The sequence below is a fragment of the Archocentrus centrarchus genome, chromosome 1, assembly GCF_007364275.1.
Source record: "Archocentrus centrarchus isolate MPI-CPG fArcCen1 chromosome 1, fArcCen1, whole genome shotgun sequence".
NCBI lineage: Eukaryota > Metazoa > Chordata > Actinopteri > Cichliformes > Cichlidae > Archocentrus > Archocentrus centrarchus.
In genome coordinates, this window is record NC_044346.1 from 37,703,822 (window position 1) to 37,729,215 (window position 25,394).

Consider the following 25,394-nt stretch of genomic DNA (forward strand, 5'->3'; position numbering starts at 1 on the left):
CAGAGATGCAGCGTATAATTATAAAAACAAGCAGTGGGAAGGTCAGCAGCAGCATACAGACAGCAGCTGTGTGCACGGTTTCCACATCCAATAATAAAACATAAAGCACAGTGTTAGGCAGTATCCAAATAAATGCTGATCAGATGCAGTTAAAAAAGGATTTATTCCTAAAAATCAAAACTTATTTTAAATTTTAGCTTGGAAACAATCTTTTCAATCTGCAAATGAATTATAGCTTATAGATAATTCTGACCTATGACACTGCCTGAACACAGAAACCATAAAGAATCAACAGTTATGAATTCAAATGAATTAAGGAGGTTGATATTAAAACGTGACGTTTTAATAACAGACAATAAAGCCTGGTCCCAGTCTCAGATCCAATGGCTGAAAATCTTGAATTTATCGCAGTTCATTTTTACAAATATGCAGACTGACCTCAGTGACCTTTGGATCAGCAGCGATCACACGGACCATTGTGAAATCCGGCAGCGTTAACTCCTGTAAACATTCCAACATGGACTCGGGATCAAATTCCACATCAACATTTCTCTGGTTGCTCTCTGTAGTCGGTCCTACTGCCCTGCACGCTGTGAGCGGCAGAGAAGGAGAGCTGCTAACAGACGTAAGTGTGCATCTTATTTACATTTATTGTACTGTTCCAATCATCAAACAGTCTTTGATATGCTGTGATTGTAACTGTTGTATTATCAGCCTGGTAGCTTCTGATGCAGCACTGACTGACTGATCACAGTAAAAAAAATATATGCATGTTTGGAAACATTTAAATGTGAACTACAATTATTCATTTAGTGTTTTATGATGATATGGTTTTGCTATCAATGGTTAACAAGAAATTTATGGAATACATATTTTATTATATTCACATTTTACTGTTGATCTTTACTTATTTTACTTTTTATTAGCATGTCAGTGTTTTATTGTAACTGAGTTACATTTGTAATGGTTTTTATTTCTTGTACTTCCTTTTATCTTTCATCATTTATTATTTATTGTTCTCTTATTGAATTCTGTAGATTTGACTCGTCTTAAATCTCTAAACCTTTTTTTTCTTTGTATCTGTTTTGTTGCTCACTCCTAAAGCCTTTTCTATTGCATTTGGTTCATGTGAAAAATCCTTTAGAAATAAAGCTTAATTGGTTGTTTGATATACAGTACAGATGGATGACAATGCGTACACCTTTTTCCAATACAATGCGATAGAATGCAATACAATACAGTCACAGTGAAAAAATGTCAGTAACTCACGCTTACTTCAGGATTTCATCATTTTTTTATTAGAACAAGTCAAATCTGATATTTTTATGAATGAAAAAATTAACAAATTTAACATAAACACATTTATTTCTTCTATTTTCTGTTACACACAAACATATTTGTGTGTAACAGATAAATATGTTTGTGTGTTACACACAAATATGTTTCTGTGTAACAGAAAATAGATATGAAGATATTAAGTCCCACTCCATACCTGGCGGTTCAGCTCTGTCCGCGGACCTCAGCAGGAGGTTAAATGGGTGTCATCTGAGCATCGCCTGATGTGGCATTAAGATCACCTGATCTGCCAGAACTGGGGCTAAACTTGAATTCACGGCCTGCTTCGATTAATGTTTATGTGTTCAGCTGACTTTTCACCAACTTTTTTTTTTTTTTTTGGTAACCATGGGAGCAACTTCCCTCTTTTTTTTCTGTCAAACATCTGTCAGACTCATTTGTTCTGAACTTTGATCTTTTTCTTTCTTTTCAGTCTTTAGTTGAGTGCCGAACTAAGATTACCAAATAAAACACACAAACTCTTTTTCTCTGCTTCTGCAGTGAGTGTCTCAGTGATGAAATGGCACTTCTTCTTGGGTATTGTGTTCCTTGCCATAGCTGCAGACTCCAGACTGTTTTATATTAAAATGAAGTGTGTCTGAGTCTTTTGAACAGCTAAATTATTCATGGGAATGGGAATGAGTGCACATCTCTACAATCAGTTCAGTTTGTATATAATATTTTGATATCTGTATATAGTGTTTGACGTGTGTGTATATGTGTGTATATGTAAATATATATATATATATATATATATATATATATATATATATATATATATATATATATATTTATGTATATAGTGCTTATGTATATGTGTATAGTTTTTTTGCTATTTTATTTTATTCTATTGAATTTTAGTTTTAGTTTTTAGTTTAGTTATTTGTTCTTACTCATCCTTTTCATTTTTTCTCTGTATTGAGCTGCTGTAATGCACAAATTTCCCCGTCGTGGGATCATTAAAGTTTTATCTTATCTTATCTTAATTATGTACCACCAGATTCCAGGTGCTTTACATTGTAAGGTAAGGATCCTATGATACTGGCGAGATCAGACATGTCTCTATGAGTACTGTTTGGCCATAACGGGGAAGAACCACAGCTTTTTCATCTGTGGTAAATTGGACATGTGGAAGAACATCAGCGAGCCTTACACTGAAATGGACTGGCACTACACTAAAGCTCTGCAGCGTAGTGCACAGGGCTCTTCTGTAGCTTCGACCATTTCTCTCGCTCGCTTTTTCTCTGACATGTCCTTTGTTTTGAACTTTAACTCAATAACATTTGTTATTATTCTTTCAGTACTTGAAGTTCTGAGCTGGAAAGTGAGATTGCCAAATTAAAAGCATTTCCTCTTCAACACTTCTCAAATTCGTGTTTCAGTTTCACATCAGAAACAACACTTGTACTTGTCCTGTTACATTCAGCTGTTGTTTTTTTCATTGTAAGGTAAAGGCCACGCAGTACTAGAGAGAAAACCTGTAAGCAAAAACTTGGCGATGGTGGAGAGAAAGAACTCCCCTTTAACAGGAAGAAGCCAGCAACAGAACCAGGTCTCAGGGCAGGGCAGCCGTCTGCGAGGGGAACCAGTTGTGGGTGAAGAGAAAAAGAGAGAGCACATAAAGAGGAAAACACACAAACTTCAGGAGAGAGCAGACAAAAGTTAATGACATAGTGATGTACAAACCCCTGCGGCGTATAAAGAGAGTAGGAGAGAAGTGCGCACTGCATCATGGGAAGTCCTGCAGCAGTCTGAGCCTATAGTAGCATAAGTAAGCAGTAGTTCAGGGACACCAGCCCTAACTATAAGCTTTATCAAAAATAAAGATTTAAGGCTGATTTTAAACATAGAGAGGATGTCTGTGTCCTGAATCCAAACTGGGAGCTGGTTCCACAGCAGAGGGATCTGATGCCTCCCATTCTACTTGTAACAGTCATAGTTGTGTGGTGTCTCTTTACGACAGTCTAAGCTTTTGTTAGTGATGTCACAACTGTGCGTCACCGCTCCTCTGTAGAGAGCGTGGGAGAAACGTGTTGGCAGATGGACGCATGGATCGAGGTGGACCTCTATTTTTCTATCTCTCTAACTCTTTGTACAGTTATGGGTTGTATGAACACTGTTTATTTTCGTGTATGATAATGCAGCAGCTGTTCAACCACGCTTTATAAGGCTGGTGAAGAGTGTGGTTATTAAAGGACCACACTGTGGAATTCCCAGTACCAGTGTGGTTGTGCATTTTTGACTGTCTGCTAAGAACGTCTGCTGCCTCCTCTTCACCACCGAACACAACCCAAACGTTACATACTCTTAGAAACTCTTGGAACCACAAGTAAGCCAGCAGTCTGACTCTGTTGGGATAGGATAAGATACTATAAAGTCTTTAAGATACAGTGTGGCCTCATTATTCAGGACTTTATGTAAAAGATGAAGTATTTTAAATTAAATTCTGGATCCATAGTTGTTGCTTTCCTATAACTTCTTCACTATCTTTGTCTTCTTGAATCAAACAGGAACAAGAAAAATCCATTATCAAACTTCTTGGGTTTTTAGCTGTTTTTTTTTTCCCACATGCTCAGAATTTTCTAAAATCACACTGATATTGCAGGACAAGGAACTACCTTGATAGATTTTGACTTTATGACCTGTTTTCATTTCTCGGTTTCATGTGTATAGGCCCTAAAACTTAAGTTTCTCCTCACCTTCTCGCTTCTCATTTGTAGTATGTCTCCACCATGCCAACACCTGGTTGCGCACTCAGTCCCACACCACACCCTGATCCGGCTGGCACGGGAGTGGCTGTCAGAGGACACGCCGAACTTTGACCCAGCAGGAGTGTGTGTGGGCTCACAGGAAGTTGAAGCGAGGCTGCTGTGTAAAACTCCACACAGCATCCTAGCAGGGTGTCCCTTCTTCACAGCGGTGTTCACTGAGGTGGGCTGCACAGTGGACTGGATTTATGAGGAAGGAGCTGAGATCGGTAGGCATTACATATTTTCTTCCATAGCAATAAATGATTTAGATATGTGCGAATTAGTGTTGTGGGCTTTACAACAGCAAAGAAGATGCATGAGTCAGACACATATTCTATGAGGAGCTCAGGAGCAAATTTGGATATTAAATTTAAAGGCAAATTATAAAAGTCTTAAAATGATGAGAAGTATAACCAATATATGACCAATACCTCAGAAAACAAACAAACAAAAAACATCCAGTTTTAATCTTTTAGAGACCTTGTAAATCCTTCTGGAGCATATTTTAGTACCACTAAAGAAAAAAAAAAGATTAAAAAGAAAAACAAAACAAAAAAAAAAACTCCAACATCTAACAAAAAGGTGTGAAACCACATAACTTCCCGCTTTCTCAGTTACCTCAGTTTTTGTCACCAGAGTATCTGAGGCCAAAAGGCACCCGACGATCTGATGGGGAGTCATGTAAAGATCTCAGGATGAAAAAACCCTGATAATCAAACAGTTCCTGGAAAATGACTTTGTAATCAGTGATGGTGACGTAGGTGTGAAAGTTAGAAGCATGACCTTTTACTGCCTGTGCAGTGGGTGGAGAAGCATCAGTAGATGTGAAAGATTTGCAAAGTGATACCAGCACTAACAAGAATGTTTTTGGAGGGGTCCTGTTCTGCTCATTTCCAGCGCTATAATTTTGTGATTATTATTGGACACCAGCTTTGCATGATTCACAGTTAAAAAAAAAAAAAATCCTTATTTATCTTATACTGGGACTTGGTGGTGCCTCTCAGCTCATCCTGTCTGAAACAAGCTCTGTTAGCCCCTCCCTCTTTAAGGTAACATTCTTCTGATTGGCTGCCCCTCCTAAACAGAAGGTTTGAACAGCAGGCGGGTGGTGTTTCTGAAATCATTAATCAGTACAGTACACACTCTGATCTGATAACCTGAAACTTTGCCATGTTTAATATGAACGTTCACAACAACAGTGCGTACATAACAGAAAATAAGTAAAGCTAATAGGCCTGCTTCAAAATAATCTAAACTCCAACCAGATTCAGCAATTTGAAAATAATATCTCAGATAATGTTGGATCCTGAAGTGAGCACACCTGCATTTAAAGCCTCTAAAACTTTCAACAAGCAACAGCAGCGCGTCACGAAACATCTGTAGACTGTATGAAAGATAAATGTAAGCCTCAAGTTTGGTCTGTGGATAATCCTTTATCTTTATTTTACTCTAAATATTACAGTAATTTACAAAAAGAAAATCACGATGTTTTCAGTAAGACTTGCGTCTAGCACATCAGGCTGTAAATCCATCAGGAAAGTATTAACTGAGGTGATAAACAGACGGTTATTTTTCCATAGACTTTTACACAATCTGATTTATTTTGCGACCAGAGGTGCTGCCCCCTGCTGGCAACATAGAAAGAACGCATGTTTAAAACGACTCCTATATCTTAAAAAGGTTGTGAAAACATTTGCATGAATTTATCTGTTGAGGACTATGATACAACCTCAAAAAAGGAAAAAAAAAAAAAAGAAAAAAGAAAAGCTAATTAACAGTAACCATTTTCTAACAAGATCTGTGTGCTTCTCTTTCACATAAACACAAAGTGGGCATACAGTGAGGAGGTTTAATTCTGTTCTTCAAAGCTATTCCAAAGTCTTTCCAAGGAGGCAAAACAACAGCAAAAAGAACAGCATTACAACAACTTATGACTCCATCCTCCTTTTTCATCCTTTCAGTTTCAAATTTACACAAGGACACTGCTGAAAGTGTAGAAACAGGAAATGGCATCAACCAGCCACCAGGGAACCGAAAAAAAAAAAATCTCCATCTTTACCATAAAGTGAAATGTTGTGTTTTTCCTCGTTGGTGTGCTTTGCACCTCAGGACTGATGGAGAAAACTGAGTAACTTACAGACTGATGCATGAAGTTTGGTGTTTGATTCATTCAGTTCACTGAAATCACCTGCTGTACTTGCTCTTATCCACAGGTCTCGATGCTGTCACCCTGACTGCTGTGGTGAGGGGCCCAGCAAAGTCCCTGCTCCTTGGGGAGCGGCCGGCTCTCAACTGCCTGGCTCGGGCCTCGGGTATTGCCACCCGCTGTTCTCAGCTCCGGGCCATCGCAAAGGCGCAAGGCTGGCACGGGGAGGTGGCTGGAACACGTAAGACCACCCCAGGCTTTCGTCTGGTGGAGAAGTATGCCATGGTGGTGGGCGGCGTGTCCACGCACAGACAGGATTTGAGCGGGATGGTGATGTTAAAGGACAATCATGTGTGGGCATCAGGAAGTATCACAGAGGTGGGCACCTGCACCAAAGAGCCAGGATCAGACAGTGCATATCTTGCTGTTAACTGATGTGAGGGAACTAGCACGGGTGTTTCCAGATGGGGTGGGGTGGGGGCTGTATTTTAGACTCTTGTGCAGCCACTTCTTACTGAATACCATCTGTATGTGGGCACATGGCTGTTTTCTACATCTACTTTCTACACTGTATTTATTTCTAATTAAATAGTCACATTTCCTGTGTCCCCCCCCCCAATTAAAACAAACAAAAAAAAATCTGGAAAGTCCCCTGATGCATGAATAGTTAGGGTGCAACTCATGAATGAAAATGTGTCTCCAGAAGGCCAACTCAACATTTGCTTCATCACATTTTTTTGTTCGTCTCCACTGTAAGTACGCAGCAAAGATAAAAATGCCCAAAGAATAAGATTTAAAAATCAAAAACATCACAAATATAAGGAAGCACAGAAAATCCATAATTTTAATCCAATTCAGTACAAAAAATTAGTTTGAACTACAAATACCGCCTTATTTACAGCACTGAGTTTTTCTGCTTAAATTAGTGAGATTTTAAATTGTTCTTTAAAAAAAAAAAAAAATTTTTTTTTCATCTGTGCTGATTTTCAATATTGCTTGAAGTTTCAAAAGTAAAGATGCATTTATTTAGTCTATACCAGCGCTAACACACTTGCCGTACTAACACCAACAAAGGTGTCAAGTGAAACTGTGCTCTTCCTCTTCAGCCCCTCAGACAGGCTGCAGAGCTGAAACCAGAACTCTGTGCTGTGAGGTCAACTCTGCCACATGAGTTACTGGGAACAGTAAGTTTGAACTGTTCAGAGGGCTCATAAACCAAACTCACAAACAGAAACAGAATTACACACACCTCTCTAAAATGGCCTAAACATGGTTTTTTTTTGTTTGTTTTGTGAGTCTGCAGGACACAGAGGCAGGCAAAAAAAAAGAATTTGCTGTTACAAAAATTCTAAGAAGTATAAAAGAGAAAACCAAATAAAAGCACCAGAAGTGTGAGTAACAACGGGAAAACATGGGGAAGTGACAGAAATATGTATAAAATTACCAAAATAAAACAGGAAGTGAGAACAAGGAAAGACAAAGGAACCAACATAGAAAAAAAAAAACACACACAGAGGGAAACTGAGGGCTATAGAAAAGTGTGACCCTAACAAAGAATATCAGTCAAACCACAACAAATACTTTACCGAACCCAGGAGCAGGACGACTGGTAGTATTGGTCTGTATACTTATGGCTGTGTGATGTCATTTTTATAGTAAAGTCACCTGTTTGCAGTTTTGCCAAGTAGCACTGAATATTTCAGAAGGCGCTCTGTCTTCATAATAAGAAATCCAGTCATGATATTCAGGTTATTATGAACTAAATAAAACCAAACACACAGCTCTGGAATATTAAAAACATATATATAGCCATCTATATAAATGTACATTATTTGTGACACTTTATGGGAATTTAACCTTAAAGTTTAACACAACTACATTAACACTGGGATTCACCGAAAGCAGTCGTCCTCTTTACTTTCCTGTGTCTGGATTCAGGCTGGCTGTGCTCACAAAAACAAACACAGACACACAAACCTGTTTGTTCCCTAGGCTGTGAAAGTTTCCCGCTCAGTGTGTGGCTTCAGCAGTAAGATTGAGGTGGAGTGTCGTTCAGCAGAGGAGGGCAGGGAGGCAGCCAGAGCCGGAGCAGACATCGTCATGCTGGACAACTTTCAGCCTCAGGTAGGGAATATTAAAGAGACACAAACCGGGATAATTGTTTTTTCACGGGTACACCTCTCCCCTCTCCTCTGTAGGAGCTCCACGTCACAGCCCGTGCACTGAAGGAGGAGTTCCCAGCTCTCCTGATAGAAGCCAGCGGAGGAGTCACCCCAGAAAACATAGCTTTGTATTTCTCCCCACACGTGGACATCATTTCTCTGGGCTGCATAACGCAGGGCTGCCCAGTCGTAGACTTTTCCCTCAAGGTGAAAAGGCCGCAAATAGGATTTATAATCAAACATGTCAGACTGTGAAGAATATGATGATTTCTGAAAAAAAAAGGGAATTAAATCTGTTGTGACAACATCCTGTTTGTTTATTTCTCCTTGATAATTATCAGATGAGTAAAAAATTAGACTGTGCTCTGCAGGGTGTTGCAGGCTAAAGAAAAAGCTTTTCAGATATCAATCTCAAACATATTTCCTGTGAGTGTAACTTGATGAAATTTTTGAAGCTATTCAAACATGACACACAGAAAATGTTCCTGCAGCCTCACTGTCTAAGTACCAAGCTGTGACTAATTAGGATAGGTTATCACCATCACTTTCTTAAAATAAAGAACCTACTTGATTTGCACCAGTGGTGTTAAACTGTTGCCATTTTAAAGCCATATTAAATGGTTTTCCTAATGCTGGGATGCAGAAGAAACTGCACGTTGAAATCATAGACTGCATGATAAAGATGAAGAAAACTTTAGGGTCTGGGAAGTATATCCATGGGACCAAGAACCAGTCAAAGATGGCTCATGGAAAATCAAAAAAAAAAAAAAAATCTATCAGGAGGAATTAAAAATGCAAACCACTCAAAAATTGGTTCAAAATTCCCAGAGACTACATCAAAGCACATAATTTAAACGTGAGGTAACGAAGGTAAAAATGCTCTCTGGTTACACACTTAATTATGCTTTATTCTACCAAATGGCAGAAGGGAAAAAGTCTCCCTAATGCCAGGCAGTGGACCAAACCACTGTGAAACATGTTTTCCATTTGTCAAAAAATAAACAAGTTATTTTGTATCTCGTTAGCACAACAATTTTCATTACAGTATGTTGTGATGGCCAAACCTATGGCCACACTCCAGCAAAGTCGGTAACTCCCTTATGCACTATTCATACAAATACCATTATTTTAGTTTGCAATAAATTGGTTGGTTTAAATGCATTTGTTCTGTTTGTAAGCGCGCACATTTAATTCACTCGTATTTTTCTCAACCCATGGTTCATTTTTGTTTATGCTCATAATTAGTTTGTTTTTCTTTACCGGTACTTACCTGCTCTCATCCTGGGGAGTTGCCCGACTAGCGGTTGGCCAGGGCTGACCACACCTGCACACTGGATAAATTGGACTGCACCACCAGCTGTGGTAGAGGGGAGGGGCTTTGTTTCTTTAGTTAAATAAAGCTTTCCGTTTAAGTGAATCATTTGTATATGGGAGCTTTAAGATTTTGCTTTTAGTGGGTTTTTTTGGTGTTTAGTTTATTAACAAACTTAGCTGTATTGTGGTGTTTGGTGTGATTGGTGTATTCTGTTTAGTTACCCCCTATTGTGTGTGTCAGTGGTCTGATCAGCCAGCATATATACCCTTGTGTGTCATTTCTTAGGTGGGTCATTTAGTTGTTTGTGCAGTGAGTTTGTTTGTGCACATTTTTTTGCCTGAGTTCAGTTTTGTTTCTTTGACCTGTTTTATGAGCTCAGCATTTGTAATTTTGATTTTTTTGGGTTAAAATAAAAAACCCTATTTTTCTAATATTTCCTGTGACTCCTCTTGGTTTTTGACTCGGTCCCCCACATATGTAATTAATTATATTTACAAAGATGTACTGAAGAGGACAGCAGCCTGCCTGTGTTGTAAACCTGCGTCACTCATATTTGCCATCACTTGGCGATTCCTCTGCTTGAAAAAAAGAATCCTGGTTGTAAAGACGACTGTTGGTAAATGAGACCTCTTCTTACTTCATCCGAGACTCCTGTAAAGTCTTTGCTGATGAATTTACAGTGGTTAAAGTTTTATTAAGGAACGCGTGGTGTTCAGTTTTGAATTAAAGTCCATAGTAGAGTCAAAAATGACAGTAATGCAAAGTGTGCTCTGAGGGCGTGCCTGCTCTGTGATTGACAAGTCTGCACCACAGGAGCGTGCAGCATCCCTCACTAATCACTCAGATTCCATGTGGTGAGAACAATTTGTTTTCCTGCTAATACTCATATTAAAGTATCTCAAAGTTTACGTGTACCAGAATATTTGTTACTATGTAACATTTTAACTGACCTATGTTTACAAGTGCAAAAGCTCACAGGGTTCTCACAAGTTCCTCATTTTGGCTTCAGCACCACCCAACATTATTACAGAACTTTCTTATTTATGATGTAGTTGTTACAGATGAGTGTAATATGTGAAAAGTTAAGATGTTAAATATATTCCACCCTAAAAGGTTTAGTTTTTAGGGGTAAAATATAAACAGAATGCAGATCTTGAGGGAAATCACTGTGCTGACTCAGTAGACTGAATAACCACAAAGAGTATATAGCTGTTTTGCTCTAATGACTCTAGCCGTGGCTCATGTAAAACCATTTAATTCAAATTTATGAGTGCGCTGGGTGCTACTTCATTAATTAGTAGCTTTGTCTATTCAGCAAGCACTTTTTTCCTACCAGAAAATAGTTAACTCTTTTTTAAAGAAGTGAAAAGTGAAGGATTTAGGAATTGCCAAAGAAAAGAGGAAGTAAGAAGCAAGAAGGGAAGATAAACATTTTTTCGCGAGCATGAGAATGTGTCTCAACCACCTGTTATGGAAACACCCTTCATTAGAACACAGGAAGTATTGCATAGACACATGTCTCAAGAAGCTCCAGCAGCAGCTCCGTCAGACTCGAGATAAAAGATGCCCTGGCGACAGCACGTCTGCCTGCTCACCTGCGTGGTGGCTGTTGGTAAGTTTTGCTTGAATATCTACTACTACTTTAGACATTAGTATAGTATTTTTTTTTTGTAAAATAAATAAATGCATGAAATCCTCACAGCCTGAAACTCATGCCAACCACACTTTGAATTATTTATGGCACTTCATGTGGATTTACAGCTCAAAAGTGAAGTTTTTAGCGAGTTTCTGGTTTGATTAGTTGCTTCAGTTGTGGTGAGGTGTTGAAATATTACCAACAATTCGTGTAACTGAATCTGGCACATTCAGAGCATGACTTCCAGCTGCGTATGCTACATTATGTTCACCGTTTAACTGCTGTTTGGTGCTGAGCAGATGCAGGTGTGTGCAGCTGCTGCTGAGAAACAAAGTTGTGCTTCTTTAAAAGTGAAATAAGGAGCTGAAAGATGTTAAAATTCTATTTCATTGAGTTGTTATAGTTTGGCATTTTGTTTCTTTATTTCAGTTCAGTTCAGTGTAGTTAGTTCCCAGATGCATTTCCTCATTTCAGTTTAGCTTTCATGGTTTGAAAATGTTAAGTTTGAGCCCTGTGACAGTCCTGTCCAGGGTGTACCCTGACAGCTGAGACGGGCTCCAGCACCCCGCCCCACAACCCAGATCTGCTTTCTCATTCTTCTTGTTTTGACACATTTGAGCACACTAATGAAAAGCAAACAAAAAACAAAACTAGAGAAAACCTATTGTGATATTTTCTGTGCAGTTTTCATCTAATTTAAACACATGGGTGCTGTTAAACTAAGCTGCACCTGGAAACCACTGTGGAAGCATCATAAGAACGGTAGCAGGGAGGGGGCCCATAGGAAATAAATTTGAAACCTTGTATTTGTGGTCAGACCTCCTGCCTCTATAAGCCTGCAGATCTGGCAGCCCTGTGACACCACGGCGACTTCATCAAATCACAAAATTCAACCAAAGAACTTAAAAAAAACCCCGGTACCTCTGTCTAAACAGGCGCAACACTGCAAAGAAAGCGCTTTGTGAACACTCACACGTGTGCAGACACCTCAGTCTTTTTGACACATTCACAATCTGACAAAGAACAAAAAAAAACACACTTCCTGTGCATGTTATTTTAATTGGTTTTGTAGGTACAGTTTTATTTGAGTCTGTTCTTTCTACAGTATATTTTTAATTTCTATTTTAGCTAAAGTGTCCCCCCCCCACATTTATTTATAGTTTTTATTTGGTTTTATTTATTACACTAACCTTATTTTGTGCAGCTTATGGTCTTTGAGTTCATGTCAATCATAATTTAGTTGCTGCTGAGCTACAGAAATGACTCAAAGCTTTGAGCAAAAAGGAAAAGAAAACTGCTACGCTCCTATTTTTGCCTCGGTTTTATTATTATCTCCATGTTGCATTGCTGTATGTTGTCTAACTTGTGAATGTGTTTCTCAGATTTCTGGGTGTATTTTTGCAGCTTGTCAAAGCTGTAAATTTATTTATTTTTTTAAAAAGCTTTATTTTTCAGAGTTTGTGTTCATGTATTTGCTTTGCTGCACATCCCGTCTTTACTCAGACTGACACACATCTGCACAGTGCAGTCAAGCACTTGAATGCTGACGGTTGTACTCCAGGATTTGAAATGAGGGTAACGGTTTAAAAAAAGCTGAATGTGTTTTTTTTTCCTGCTGTGGAGGAAGTCCCTGAGCTCTACAAAGACTTTCATGATGCCACAGAGAGCTCTGCAAAATATAAGTTGCCTCAAGTGTGTCCCTGTCATCGCTCAGGTCTGGGGACTTCATTACTACTAAGATTTCTAATGTGATTAAGTGGAATTTTAAAAGAAGTGAGCTCATCAGACATCTGCATTTCACCCGTCTGCTTGAGGCAGTTGCAAGTCGGTCTTTACTAGAAAATTAAATACAAATTTCCTGCCAAAGTGGTTGAGCTTGTGGTGGAGCTGCATAGATGGTAAATCATCAGGTTTTGACAAGGGAGGAGCTTGAGTGGAATGACAGAGATGGTATCTCTCACTCTACTTCTGAATGGTGTCTTTTAAGTTCTAACTATTCTCCACCGATGTGGAGCCCATTCTGGAACAGGTTCCATCCATTTATAACAGATCCAAACCCTGGTGCCAAAAAGCTGACAAAGTTAGAACCATTGGTGTCACAGAAGGGGTACTGCAGGTAATTCACCAGTTACTGGGAGAGACCTTTCCACCTTCCAACTGTGACGTCACCCATTGGTCAAAAAACCTCAAACGGAGCACTTTTACTGTCGTGTTTAGATACTGGATGAGACAATAGAGCTGTGACAGTGCATGCTCACTGGCAGCCTGTGACATACCCCTGATAATCGTCCTTTGGACTTTGAAAATGGACCTCATGTTTTATTCGGTATAACCCGAAAGGAGCGACTGAGCTTGTGAACTTTCTCACAGCGAATGCAGAATGCAGCTTTAAGGCGCTATCGCCTTGGCATCATATTTCAGACCCAGAAGCTATGTCCATCTTTTACATTGCTTATGCTTCTGAGAGAAATCGTTTTACTGGCCAGCAGGGGGCGACTCCTCTGAATTGCACACAAGCCTGGCTGTAACCATGCTCTTCACCATCGATCGCAGTCCTCAGTAAAAACGTTCCCGATAACTTAACTTCCAGTCTCAGCCTTTAGTTTCAAATCATATTCAGTAAAACATGAAGTTCATTTTGTAAATTATGGTCCTCCTTATAATTTAGAATGACACTAAAAATCTCAAATATGTAATAAATACCTATACATTTACTTCCTTGCCAGCTGGACTCTCTCCCCACACTTCTGATTTGTTACTAAGAGAAAATAACCTAAAATGAATGTGTGTGTTTTTTATATATATATATATATATATATATATATAAAAATATAAAAATGCTGCTATTGCTAAAAGAATTTGTAAGCTCATTCTGGTTTAGCCTTCTTACTTCTGTGTCTCAGTTGTGGTTTTGACATGAGACGTTGAATAATATGTGCTGATCTCTGTCATTATAAATGGGCACATGTGCTAAAATCCATTAAGAGTTAAAATACAATTTTTAATAGGATGGAAAAAGAAAACTGAAGCATAACTAAAATTTAGGTACATTGCAGTTGTTAAATGTATGTAATATTTACCAAAATATGAGGTGGAATAGAGCCAAACAAACTGAGTGCTAATTCAGGATTTATTTTTAGTGTTTAAAATGCAGTATTGTTAAAACTGTTGCCCTCTCAAATTCAAATATTTTATTAGTACTAATTTTAACTGAGCTGTTATCAGCTGTTAAACTTGTGATCATGTTTTTAACTCTTTCTCAGCTTCAACCATTCCTGCCTGTTTGGCTTTTAACATCGACACAACAAATCCTGATAATCATGACGGGGAACCAGCAGATTTCTTTGGATACAAAGTGCGGCAGTACTTGAACAAGTCCAGTAATGACAAAGGGTAAGTTTGCTGCTCAGTGTTTCACTTTATGTTTACGAAAACTAAAATGAGATTTTCTGTGTCTCAGTTGTGGTTTTGACATGAGACGTTGAATAATACTGCATCCTGTGACTAATTTAAAACTCTGCTTACAACAGCAAATGCATATTCTTTTAGTCAGATCTCTGCTGCTGCACTTCAAACCCAAATGCTCAAAGTAATTACAGAGATCACAAGTTTTTAACTAATATTTTAGTCTCTGTGGCATTTGTGGATGGATGAAACTGATTATTTTTGACCAACTGGCACTATTTTGCAGATGAAGTAAACTCCACTTAAAAGAATCAGGCCAGAGTACTTATTTCTGTGGCGCTGTAGTCTGCATTACCCTTTAAAACTTTAGCAAGCAGGTGTGTGATGTTCTGGGGTTGCAGTAGCAAATTATGGATATTAAATTATTATTGATACTCTACTAAACTGACTTTTTCCATATTTGTTCCATTGTATTTACAGCTGATTTGCTCAGCTTAGAACAGCAAAGCTGTGACACAATGAACTAAGTGAGCAGCTCATTATTTACTATGACTGTGGCGTCACAGATAGGAGAGTGCAGAGTGACGTTCTGCTTGTTGAGAAAAAGGTCTTTCAGGTGAATTTGAAGAAGTCGTGCTGATGTGCTTTCACAGTGTGTGATCGCTCACCAGCAGCTTCATGCAAGGCTAGATTCGTGATTATTTATTGCATTTAAATATCAGTAACTGCTGTGTTGTCATTGCTGCTTTCATGTTAACATGACTGTTTTCAGTAACTGAAAATATTTGAGTTGACTTAAGAAGCACAACAGTGCATGAAACATGTGATAAAATATTTAAGTTCATCACTTTAACTTAAAAATCAAAGGGTTCCACTCATTTTAGTTTATGGGCCACATATGACCCAGTCTGATCCCAATGGTCGGGAAAAGTAACGGCATTAAATATCAGCTTTTATTTTAATGTAAAGGAGTAAAATATGTTCTAAAAACTTTTATATCTAATGAAACATGCATTCAGAAAACAGAAGCTGAACGGCCCGAGGTGTCTCAAAAATATTATGTATATATGTGCATTAAAGAACACAGGGGAGCTACAAACGCACAAAATCTTCCTGAGTTTTTGGAATTAAACAACCACAAGACTTTACTCTGATTAAAACAAGTTGTCGAGATTTCCCAAGACTTTGAACTTTCCCTACATTTTAACTCCTGTGCACTAACGCTAATCAAAAAACAGCCGTGTGCTCTTTGGAAGGTCCTGGGTTCAAATCCACCTTGGCCCGGACGTTTCTGTGTGGAGTTTGCATGTGTCTGCGTGGGCTCTTCAGTTTCCTCCCACAAGACATGCAGTTATTGGAGATAGCTTAATTGGTGTGAATGGTTGTCTGTCTCTCTGTGTTGGCCCTGCAACAGGCTGGTGACCTGTACAGGGTGTACCCCGCCTCTCGCCCTATGATAGCTGGGATAGACTCCAGCCCCCCAATGACCCTGAAAAGGATAAGCAGAAGAGAATGGATGGAGTACAATTTTTACCATCCAGAAGTATGGTTCTGACCCTTGGGCCACGTGTTGACAGCACTGATTTTAAACAATTAATCTAGTGCGGTGGTGCCCACACTTTTTCAGCTTGTGAGCTACTAGCAAAGCTAGCGTGGTAGCGTAGGGTGGTAACGAAATGGATGGATGATAGTTTATCATGCATCTTCTACTTCTTTAATGCCATGCGATCTACATTTTTTCCCCAACTTCATTGGGTGCTCCATGTGATCTACCTGCTCTCTTCTTGCGATCAGCCAGTAGATCGCGATCAACGCATTGGGCACCCCTGATCTAGTGCTTTTTGGGTGTTTTTTTTGTTTTTTTACAGTGAGCTTGTGTCAGCCTGACCATCTAAATATATTAACAAATCAGTGTTATCATGTTCCACAGGATAGTCATCACTGCACCTCTCAGGCTAAATGGATCTGGAGGAATTTACAAACCTGACCAAGAGAAGTGGTTCAGCCCTACTGGTACCAACAGAATAATACATAATTTATCACTCCATTAAAATACAGAAACACAGTACTGTAAAACTCTGTGTATATCATAATAAAATACTTCTGTTGCAGAGGACTTTGAGACAAACACAACAGCAATCAAACACCTTGGCTTGTCGATCGCTGCAGACTCCTCAGGCTCCAGATTCACTGTAAGTAAATCACTCTCTTTCCTTCACACTATGAGCAAAACAAATCAATATGTAGAGCTTTCTTTAACCTTTTGTGCTCTGATTTAGGCGTGCAGTCCAAGTTTTGTGCATGAATGCAATGAGAACTCCTATCTGAACAGTATTTGTTATGAGCTCTCAGATCGACTCCAGGAAATCTCCTCTTTCAAACCTGCGTTTCAAGGTAAAGCACATTCTGAAAAAAGTTTCCTGCATGTTTATGTCAGAGCCATTAAACAAAGACTTACATTTGTCCCCTTCACAAAAACCGTTGTAAAAATATTATAAAGTAATATTTTTCCATCCATCCATTTTCTTCCGCTTATCCGGGGCCGGGTCGCGGGGGCAGAAGCCTAAGCAGAGAAGCCCAGGCTTCCCTCTCCCCAGCCACCTCCTCCAGCTCATCCGGAGGGACCCCAAGGTGTTCCCAGGCCAGCCGAGATACATAATCTCTCCAGCATGTCCTGGGTCTACCACGGGGCCTCTTCCCGGTGGGACATGCCCGGAACACCTCACCCAGGAGGCGGCCAGGAGGCATCCTAATCAGATGCCCGAGCCACCTCAACTGGCTCCTTTCGATGTGGAGGAGCAGCGGCTCTACTCTGAGCCACTCCCGGATGGCCGCACTCCTCACCTTATCTCTAAGGGAGAGGCCAGCCACCCTTCGAAGGAAACTCATTTCTGCCGCTTGTATTCGCGATCTTATTCTTTCGGTCACTACCCAAAGCTCGTGACCATAGGTGAGGGTAGGAATGTAGATCGACCGGTAAATCGAGAGCTTCGCTTTTACGCTAAGCTCCCTCTTCACCACGACGGACCGGTGCAGCGTCCGCATCACTGCAGAAGCAGCCCCGATCCGCCTGTCGATCTCCCGTTCCCTTCTCCCATCACTCGTGAACAAGACCCCGAGATACTTAAACTCCTCCACTTGAGGCAAGAACTCGTTCCTGAGCTGGAGAGGGCACTCCACCCTTTTCCGGCTGAGGACCATGGCCTCAGACTTAGAGGTGCTGATTCTCATGCCAGCCGCTTCACACTCGGCTGCGAACCATTCCACTGCGAGCTGGAGGCCCCCCCCGATGAAGCCAACAGAACCGCATCATCTGCAAAAAGCAGAGATGAGACTCTGAGGCCACCAAGGAAGAAGCCTTCCGCCACCTGGCTACGCCTAGAAATTCTGTCCATAAAAATTATGAACAGAATCGGTGACAAAGGGCAGCCCTGACGGAGTCCAACACCCACAGGAAACAAATCCGACTTATTACCGGCTATACGGACCAAGCTCTCACTGTGGTTGTACAAGGACTGAATGGCCCGCAACAATGGGCCAGACACCCCATACTCCCGCAGAACCTCCCAAAGAACACCCCGAGGAACACGGTCGGATGCCTTCTCCAAGGCCACAAAGCACATGTAGACTGGTTGGGCAAACTCCCACGCACACTCGAATATCCTTGAGAGGATAAAGAGCTGGTCCAGCGTTCCACAACCAGGACGAAAACCGCATTGTTCCTCCTGAATCCGAGGTTCGACTAACGGACGCACCCTCCTTTCCAGCACCCTGGCATAGACCTTACCGGGGAGGCTGAGTAGTGTGATCCCCCGAAAGTTGGAGCACACCCTCCGGTCTCCCTTCTTAAAGATGGGGACCGCCACCCCGGTCTGCCAATCCAATGGCACTGCCCCAGATCTCCACGCGATGTTGCAGAGGCGTGTCAACCAAGACAGCCCTACAACATCCAGAGCCTTCAGGAACTCAGGGCGAATCTCGTCCACCCCAGGGGCCCTGCCACCAAGGAGTTGTTTAACTACCTCAGTGACCTCACCCCCAGTGATGGTCAAGTCATCCCCCTCATCCCCAGACTCTGCTTCCACTACAGAAGGCGTGTCAGTGGGATTCAGAAGGTCCTCGAAGTATTCCTTCCACCATCCGACTATAGCCTCAGTTGAAGTCAGCAGCACCCCCCCCGCACTATAAACAGTGTGAGTGAAGCACTGCTTTCCCCTCCTGAGTCGCCTGACGGTTTGCCAGAATCGCTTCGATGCCGTCCGAAAGTCTTTTTCCATAGCCTCACTGAACTCCTCCCACACCCGAGTTTTTGCTTTGGCCACTACCCGAGCTGCATTCAGCTTGGCCTGTCGATACCTGTCAGCTGCCTCCGGAGTCCCACAGGCTAACCAAGCTCCTCCGTGAATCGCCACCTTATCATGGTGGAGGGGTTTGTGTGTCCCAGTGATCCCAGGAGCTATGTTGTCTGGGGGCTTGTCCCCCTGGTAGGGTCTCCCATGGCAAACTGGTCCTGGGTGAGGGTCCAGACAAAGAGCGGTTCAGAAGACCCTTATGAGTGAAAAAACAAGGGAACAGTTTACCCTGCCCGGGATAGGGTTACCGGGGCCCCACCCTGGAGCCAGGCCTAGGGAGGGAGCTCGAGGCAGAGCGTCTGGTGGCCAGGCACTAGCCCGTGGTGCTTGGCCGGGCGCAGCCCGAAGAGGTTACATGGGCCCGCCCTCCTGCAGGCCCACCACCCGCAGGAGGTGTCGTAGGGGTCGGGTGCAGTGTGTGGTGCAGTAATATTTTTTCTCACGTTAAATGATTGAGTCTTTTCAAAATACTACAGCCCGAAATATACATATTAAATATTGTATATATTTTTGGGATTTTAAAGGCCCGTATTCTTTCATAGTGCCACTTACACTGATTAAAAAAAAAAACAACAATCACAAAAAAAACAAAACAAAAAAACAGCAACAACAACAAAAAAATTTCCATAAAATACATTTTAAGTGGTTAACACTGCTGCCTCACAGCAGGAAGGTAAGAAGGTCCAGGGTTCAAATCCACTATTTGGCCAGGGCCTTTCTGTGTGGAGTTTTCAAAAAGAATGCATTAGCTGATGGGAAGATAAATGTGGGCTCAAAAATGGCATTTTCAATAGTTTTCAATGAAACATTTTTTGTCCTAAAGATAAAATGTGTCAGTTTTTACACAGTTTAGCTATTTTAGGCTAATTTAAGTAACTGAGTTGGCAATTCTAAAATTTGTCAAAAATCAATATCCTCTGGCAAATTTGACCTACATTCATTCAGCGCAGCCAAAATGGCATGTAAATAAAAAAAAAAATGAAATGACACAAAATGTCCCAAAGATCTCCTAAAGGTTAAATATGCTTTATTTTCCCAGAATGCACCAAAAAGACAGTGGACCTCGTCTTTCTGTTTGATGGATCAGGGAGTATGACCGAAGCAGAATTCAATAAAAATAAAGACTTCATTGTGGAGATAATGGACAGCCTAAAGAACACATCAATCAAGGTCACTGCACTACTGCAACATTAAAGCAGTCACAGCACTTATTTGTTAGGTTATATATACTGTTTAATATGTTATATAAATAATGTATGTTTGGTTTTTCAGTTTGCAGCAGTTCAGTTCTCCAGAACAGTCAACAAAGTGTTTGACTTCAATGACTATGAAGCTGGAAGCGCGCTGGAAAAACTCAAGAATGAAAAGCATTTAAAAAGTCTCACCAACACACACAAAGCCCTCGAATTTGTGATGTAAGTTCAGTTATATTACAAAAAAATGGCTCAGTACAGCTGTGACCTCAGGAGCATCTTATATTTGTTGATTTCATATTAATGTATTCATGCTCACAGATGAAGCTTCGTTTATTCTGAGTGTAACAGAAGCTGCTTTTACATTTGTTTCAGGAATGAAATCTTGGAAAACCCAGCTGCAGGCGCCACTCCTGATGCAACTAAAGTTCTGGTTCTTATCACAGACGGAGATCCCAGTGATGTAGACAGAACTGGGATCATTAAAAAATATGATGATAAAAATATAATTCGCCTTGTCATTGGGGTAGGCTGTGATGTCATTATATCGTGCCTCTTATTCTGTGGTTTCTTCTGTTCACGTCTTTGTAGACACAGTAGAACAATCACGGCCCCTTTGATAGATTTAGTTTTTCCTGTTGAGGCTCAGCATGAGTAAACGCCAGTTTTCAGTCTAATTTTGTGCAGATTTCTTAGTTTGCTGATGTCTGTGTAGGTTCTCAGTCATCCAGGTCATAGTCGTCCCTGGAGCTTGAAAAAAGGGGCGATTGGACTTCTTTTTGTTTCACCTCTCATCCCAAAGGCTTCTTCAGTTCTCAAACCAAAAGGTGGAGAGACCCCACGTGTTTAAACCCCAGTGGGCGTAGTCCCCTGGAGGTGGCTGTGACCTTCTATTGTTCATGTGCATAATCACATACACCAATGTGTGAAAGGAGGTGTGGGTCATTACAATCAGTGGTTTCAGGTGAAACCAATTTGGAACTTTGCCCCATTCTATCAAGTGACCTATTGAGGTCACCTGAACAAAGGGGTGAATGGGGGTTGAGGCACCTGGGGTGGAAGCTTAGGACTTGCAATTATTTAATATTTTTACTATTCTGGTTTCAGATCAAGGATGCAAAGCTGGATAAATTTAGGGCCATCGCTTCAGAGCCAAAAGACAAAAACGCCTTCAAAATTGAGAACTACGATGGACTCACAGGAGTCCTGGAGAATTTTCAGAAAAAGATCTTTGTCATGGAAGGTGATGTCCAATTTCTTTTCTAAAATCAAAACTTAATGTTATCTTCCTGATGTGCAGTAGTAACATGTACCCCTGATGGTTCATAATTAGGCTCCAAAGTGGCTCGGGCAGGAGACATGACTGATGAAATGTCTCAGAGTGGATTCAGTGCTGTTTTCAACAAGGTGAGTAATATCACAGTGGCAAAATCTATAAATCTATACCTCTAACTCAGCACTTCTAACTATTAACAAAGACAATTGTCTGAAGATCAGACTAAGGGCGCAGAAAACACACAAGACCTGAAGATGAATTTCTCAATGTTCCATGCTAAATTTAGTACTTCAGCATGCTCACAGATCAATTTCTACTGCTGAATAACTGGAACAGGTAGTTCAGCTGCAGCAGGTCAGATGGCACAGATGATCTGCCACCTCCCATTCTAACTCTTGCTGGGATTTCTGTCCTCCTTACACCTGCACATTTCTGTTAAAGGATACACTGATTCTGGGTTCAGTGGGATCAAACAGCTGGCGTGGTTCTCTCCGAGAACGTCGGGGACAAACTGAAACACAAATTGAAGATAAAGAAATGCAGATGGACTCCTACATGGGTAAACTTTGCATATTACCTGATCTTCCTTTTTAAAAATAAGATTTGAATATTTGACTCTTAACACCTAAAAAAAAATCCCTCTGTAATCTAACTGATGTATTAATATCTTTCTTGTAAGCCACAATTAGATTTTCAAATAAAAACATGTCATATTTGACTCTTGCAGGATATTCTGTTTCTGTTGGAGAGAGGAATAATTTTTCATTGTATTTCACGGGTGCACCAAGGTTTGAGCACACAGGGCAGGTTGTACTTTTCAAACACAACGGGAAGAACTGGACCCCAGCACAAAGAATAAATGGAGACCAGGTTGGTAACTTTCATATTTTTTTTTTCTTCATACAGCTGCCAAACAAAAATAAGTGTGCTTTGCTTAGCATGTGCAAACCTGCCAATGGAAGTTATTCTATGTCATCATGAGAGTTGATCATTTTGCTTCAAGATTTACACCAAAAGGAGCCAGTTGAGGTGGTTCAGGCATCTAACTAGGATGCCTCCTGGGTGACTGTTAGGTGAGGTATGTCCAGGCATGTCCTATCAGGAGGAGGTCCCAGGGCAGATGCAGAACATGCTGGAGAGATTAGCTCTCTTGGCTGGCCTGGGAACATAAAGGGGTTCCCCCAGATAGCCTGGTGGAGGTGGCTGGGGAGAGGGAGGTCTGGGTTTTCCTGCTCAGGCTGCTGCCTCCATGATCTGGCCACAGATAAGTGGAAGAAATTGGATGGATGGATGCCTGACTGAAATTTTGCTAATAAGAAAATGCTAATTTTCTTGATCAAACATGTTATTTTTTTACTTTAAATCACTGGCATCCATCTGGCATTGTTTATCAACAATTTACAACAATCACTATGTAAAGGTGCTTTATATTGTACAGACCATAAAATATCAGTGAGAGAACCCCAATAATCAGGCAGTCCCATATGATCAAACACTTGGTGAGGAGGAAGAACTCCCTGACCAGGAATAGACCTCTGGCAAATATTCTGGCAGACTAGTTATCAGAAAGGACAGAAATTAAAATCACAGAGACCTCAACAACAAACAGGATAAAACAAACTACAACAGAAAGCAGCCAACACGTAATAACTTGCAGTAGTGGTATATAAATGCAAGGGGTGTGAAAAGAGGAGGGTAGAAGAAATGTTCAGTGAATCATGAGCTGCTCCAGCAGCCTGAGTCTATGATTGTACATTTACTGTTTGCAATTAGCTCTGTGACAGAGTGGCAACCTGTTCAGGGTGTACCTAGGTGTATACAGCTGGGACAGGCTCCAGCTCCCCCGCAACCCTGAATTAGATAAGTGTGGGGGGGGAGGGATGGATTGATTGATGGATGTTTGCTTGCAACTTTGTGAACATGTGCAAAGGCACATCTATTCTGTGGTTAGACAGAGGAAACCAAAGAACTTCCTTACACTGGCACCTTGATTGCTTCAACAAAGACAGTTGGAAACTGAGAACTGCTTGAAGCACCGTGAAGGTTTATGTTTACTTTGCCGGCATATATTTATGTTTCTCTAAATGTTTGTAAGGATTTATATTTTTATGGACTGTTTTTATTTGTAATTATATTTTTCCTGCATTGATCATTCATCATTGTCATCTGTTTGTGTCCTTAAATGATATAAATCTGTATTTAAATTAAAACTGAACTAATGATATAACTAACTTGTCAGATCGGTTCCTACTTTGGTGCGGAGCTGTGCGCGGTAGATGTTAACTCAGACGGAGACACAGATTTCCTGCTGGTGGGAGCTCCAATGTTTTACCAGTCTCAAGAGAGAAAGGAAGGCCAGATCTACATCTACACTCTGACTGATGAGGTGAGCCCCGACTATGTAATATTACAGCACGATATTTACTGTTTCTACGATCTAAATCATGAACTCTCATTTCCCATAGCTGCAACTGCATAGTGTACTGAATGTGATGGCACCATCCATGGGCAGATTTGGCACCACCATATCCAGCCTTGCAGACCTAAATGGAGATGGACTCCGAGACGTTGCTGTCGGAGCCCCCCTTGAGGATGGCAACAGCGGGGCTGTGTATATCTACCTTGGAGACAGAACGAGAGGGATACGCAGCACCTTCAGCCAGGTGAGAGACAGACACAGAAACCACAGTGACCATGAAAAGCAGGGATTTTGGTTTTATTTTTGAAAACATTTGTTGCATTCTCCACTGAGCAGGAATAAGCAAAGCACTCTCTGGCAATCACTGGCCAGGCGCTCTACTCTCTCTGGCCTTAAGTACCCCAGCTTGATTGCTGAGTTGCTTCAGCTGTACGAAAAGGGGCGGCACCTAAGGCTGGAGAAATGAGGCCACACCGTGAGTCAGAAATCCAGAAAGCCTGCTAGGGCTGTAACACCCCCTCCCATAAATACAAACCAGTGGTTTGTTAGAGGATCGCAAGCACACACCATAAGTAAAACATTCAAACACAAGTTGCCATTTCAATAAAATTCTAAAATACCCTCAAACACCAAAGTAGCGATTAGGCATATCTTATGGAATTTGCCAACAGCTTCTCAATGGGCCAAAAACACTAAAAGAGGTTTGTCCAATGCTGCCAAAGTAAGCTCCCACAGGACCACCAGCAGGTTTTTGAGCCAGGGCATATAAACAACATTGGGGTTGCAAGCAGACCTCATGAAGATACTATTTATTTGCCTTTCCACCAGGTCAAGGCGATTGGCCTGCTGCCTAGCCAGATTTGCAGAGCTAAAACCTGGGGGGTAAAGGCAACACGTCACCTCACAGATCAGGTGAACCAGGAACATGGTTAAGTGACAGCACAGAGTTAGCCAAACTGACATTTTCCATGTGACACTGAGCGGTTATGCTCTGAACGTTCTCTATAAGGCCAGGCCTCTTTCTCAGTCTGAGAGCCACAACTCACTGTTTTTTACCAAACTAGGCCCTTTCTATTTAGGGCATGCTTGCTGCCTGTGTTTTAATTTTGGACAGCTGGCGACAAGATTGGATTTATGGCAAAAGAAACAGTTTCTTTACCTTTGCCACTCTCAGGCTTTGCAACAGGGTCATTGCTGGTCCTCAGAGGTGCACAATGAGAGGGGAGGTCATTTTCTGCAGCATTCATTTTGCGGGACTGGATAAACTCATCTGCCAGGGTAGCAGCCTGCTACAAAGTAAAAGCCCTCTGTTCACTCAGATGTAATGCAACACACTCAGGCACAGAGCTCTTAAAGTCCTCCACAAGCATGAGCTCACACAACGAAGCCAAGTCAGTAGCCTTGC

General features: G+C 41.1%; 2 protein-coding genes across 2 annotated transcripts in view; both read left to right on the plus strand.

The window, feature by feature from the left end:
• The first annotated feature begins 518 nt into the window (after positions 1-518).
• Positions 519-10,141, plus strand: LOC115791669 (nicotinate-nucleotide pyrophosphorylase [carboxylating]). Its single transcript, XM_030745889.1, has 5 exons — positions 519-625; positions 4,056-4,312; positions 6,299-6,609; positions 8,224-8,355; positions 8,430-10,141. Exons 2-5 carry the CDS (start codon positions 4,057-4,059, stop codon positions 8,646-8,648), a joined length of 918 nt encoding a protein of 305 aa, XP_030601749.1. The 5' UTR covers positions 519-625; position 4,056; the 3' UTR covers positions 8,649-10,141.
• Positions 10,142-11,194: 1,053 nt separating this feature from the next.
• The window catches only part of LOC115790627 (integrin alpha-M-like), a 29,151-nt gene continuing 14,951 nt past the window's right edge, over positions 11,195-25,394 (plus strand). The window contains exons 1-14 of the mRNA XM_030744518.1: positions 11,195-11,320; positions 14,608-14,737; positions 16,680-16,762; positions 16,862-16,941; positions 17,029-17,143; positions 20,141-20,271; positions 20,374-20,516; positions 20,670-20,820; positions 21,402-21,537; positions 21,628-21,701; positions 22,012-22,129; positions 22,298-22,440; positions 23,810-23,956; positions 24,036-24,233. Coding sequence (XP_030600378.1) covers positions 11,272-11,320; positions 14,608-14,737; positions 16,680-16,762; positions 16,862-16,941; positions 17,029-17,143; positions 20,141-20,271; positions 20,374-20,516; positions 20,670-20,820; positions 21,402-21,537; positions 21,628-21,701; positions 22,012-22,129; positions 22,298-22,440; positions 23,810-23,956; positions 24,036-24,233 — 1,698 coding nt within the window. The 5' untranslated portion in view covers positions 11,195-11,271. The remainder of the gene's footprint in view (positions 11,321-14,607; positions 14,738-16,679; positions 16,763-16,861; positions 16,942-17,028; positions 17,144-20,140; positions 20,272-20,373; positions 20,517-20,669; positions 20,821-21,401; positions 21,538-21,627; positions 21,702-22,011; positions 22,130-22,297; positions 22,441-23,809; positions 23,957-24,035; positions 24,234-25,394) is intronic.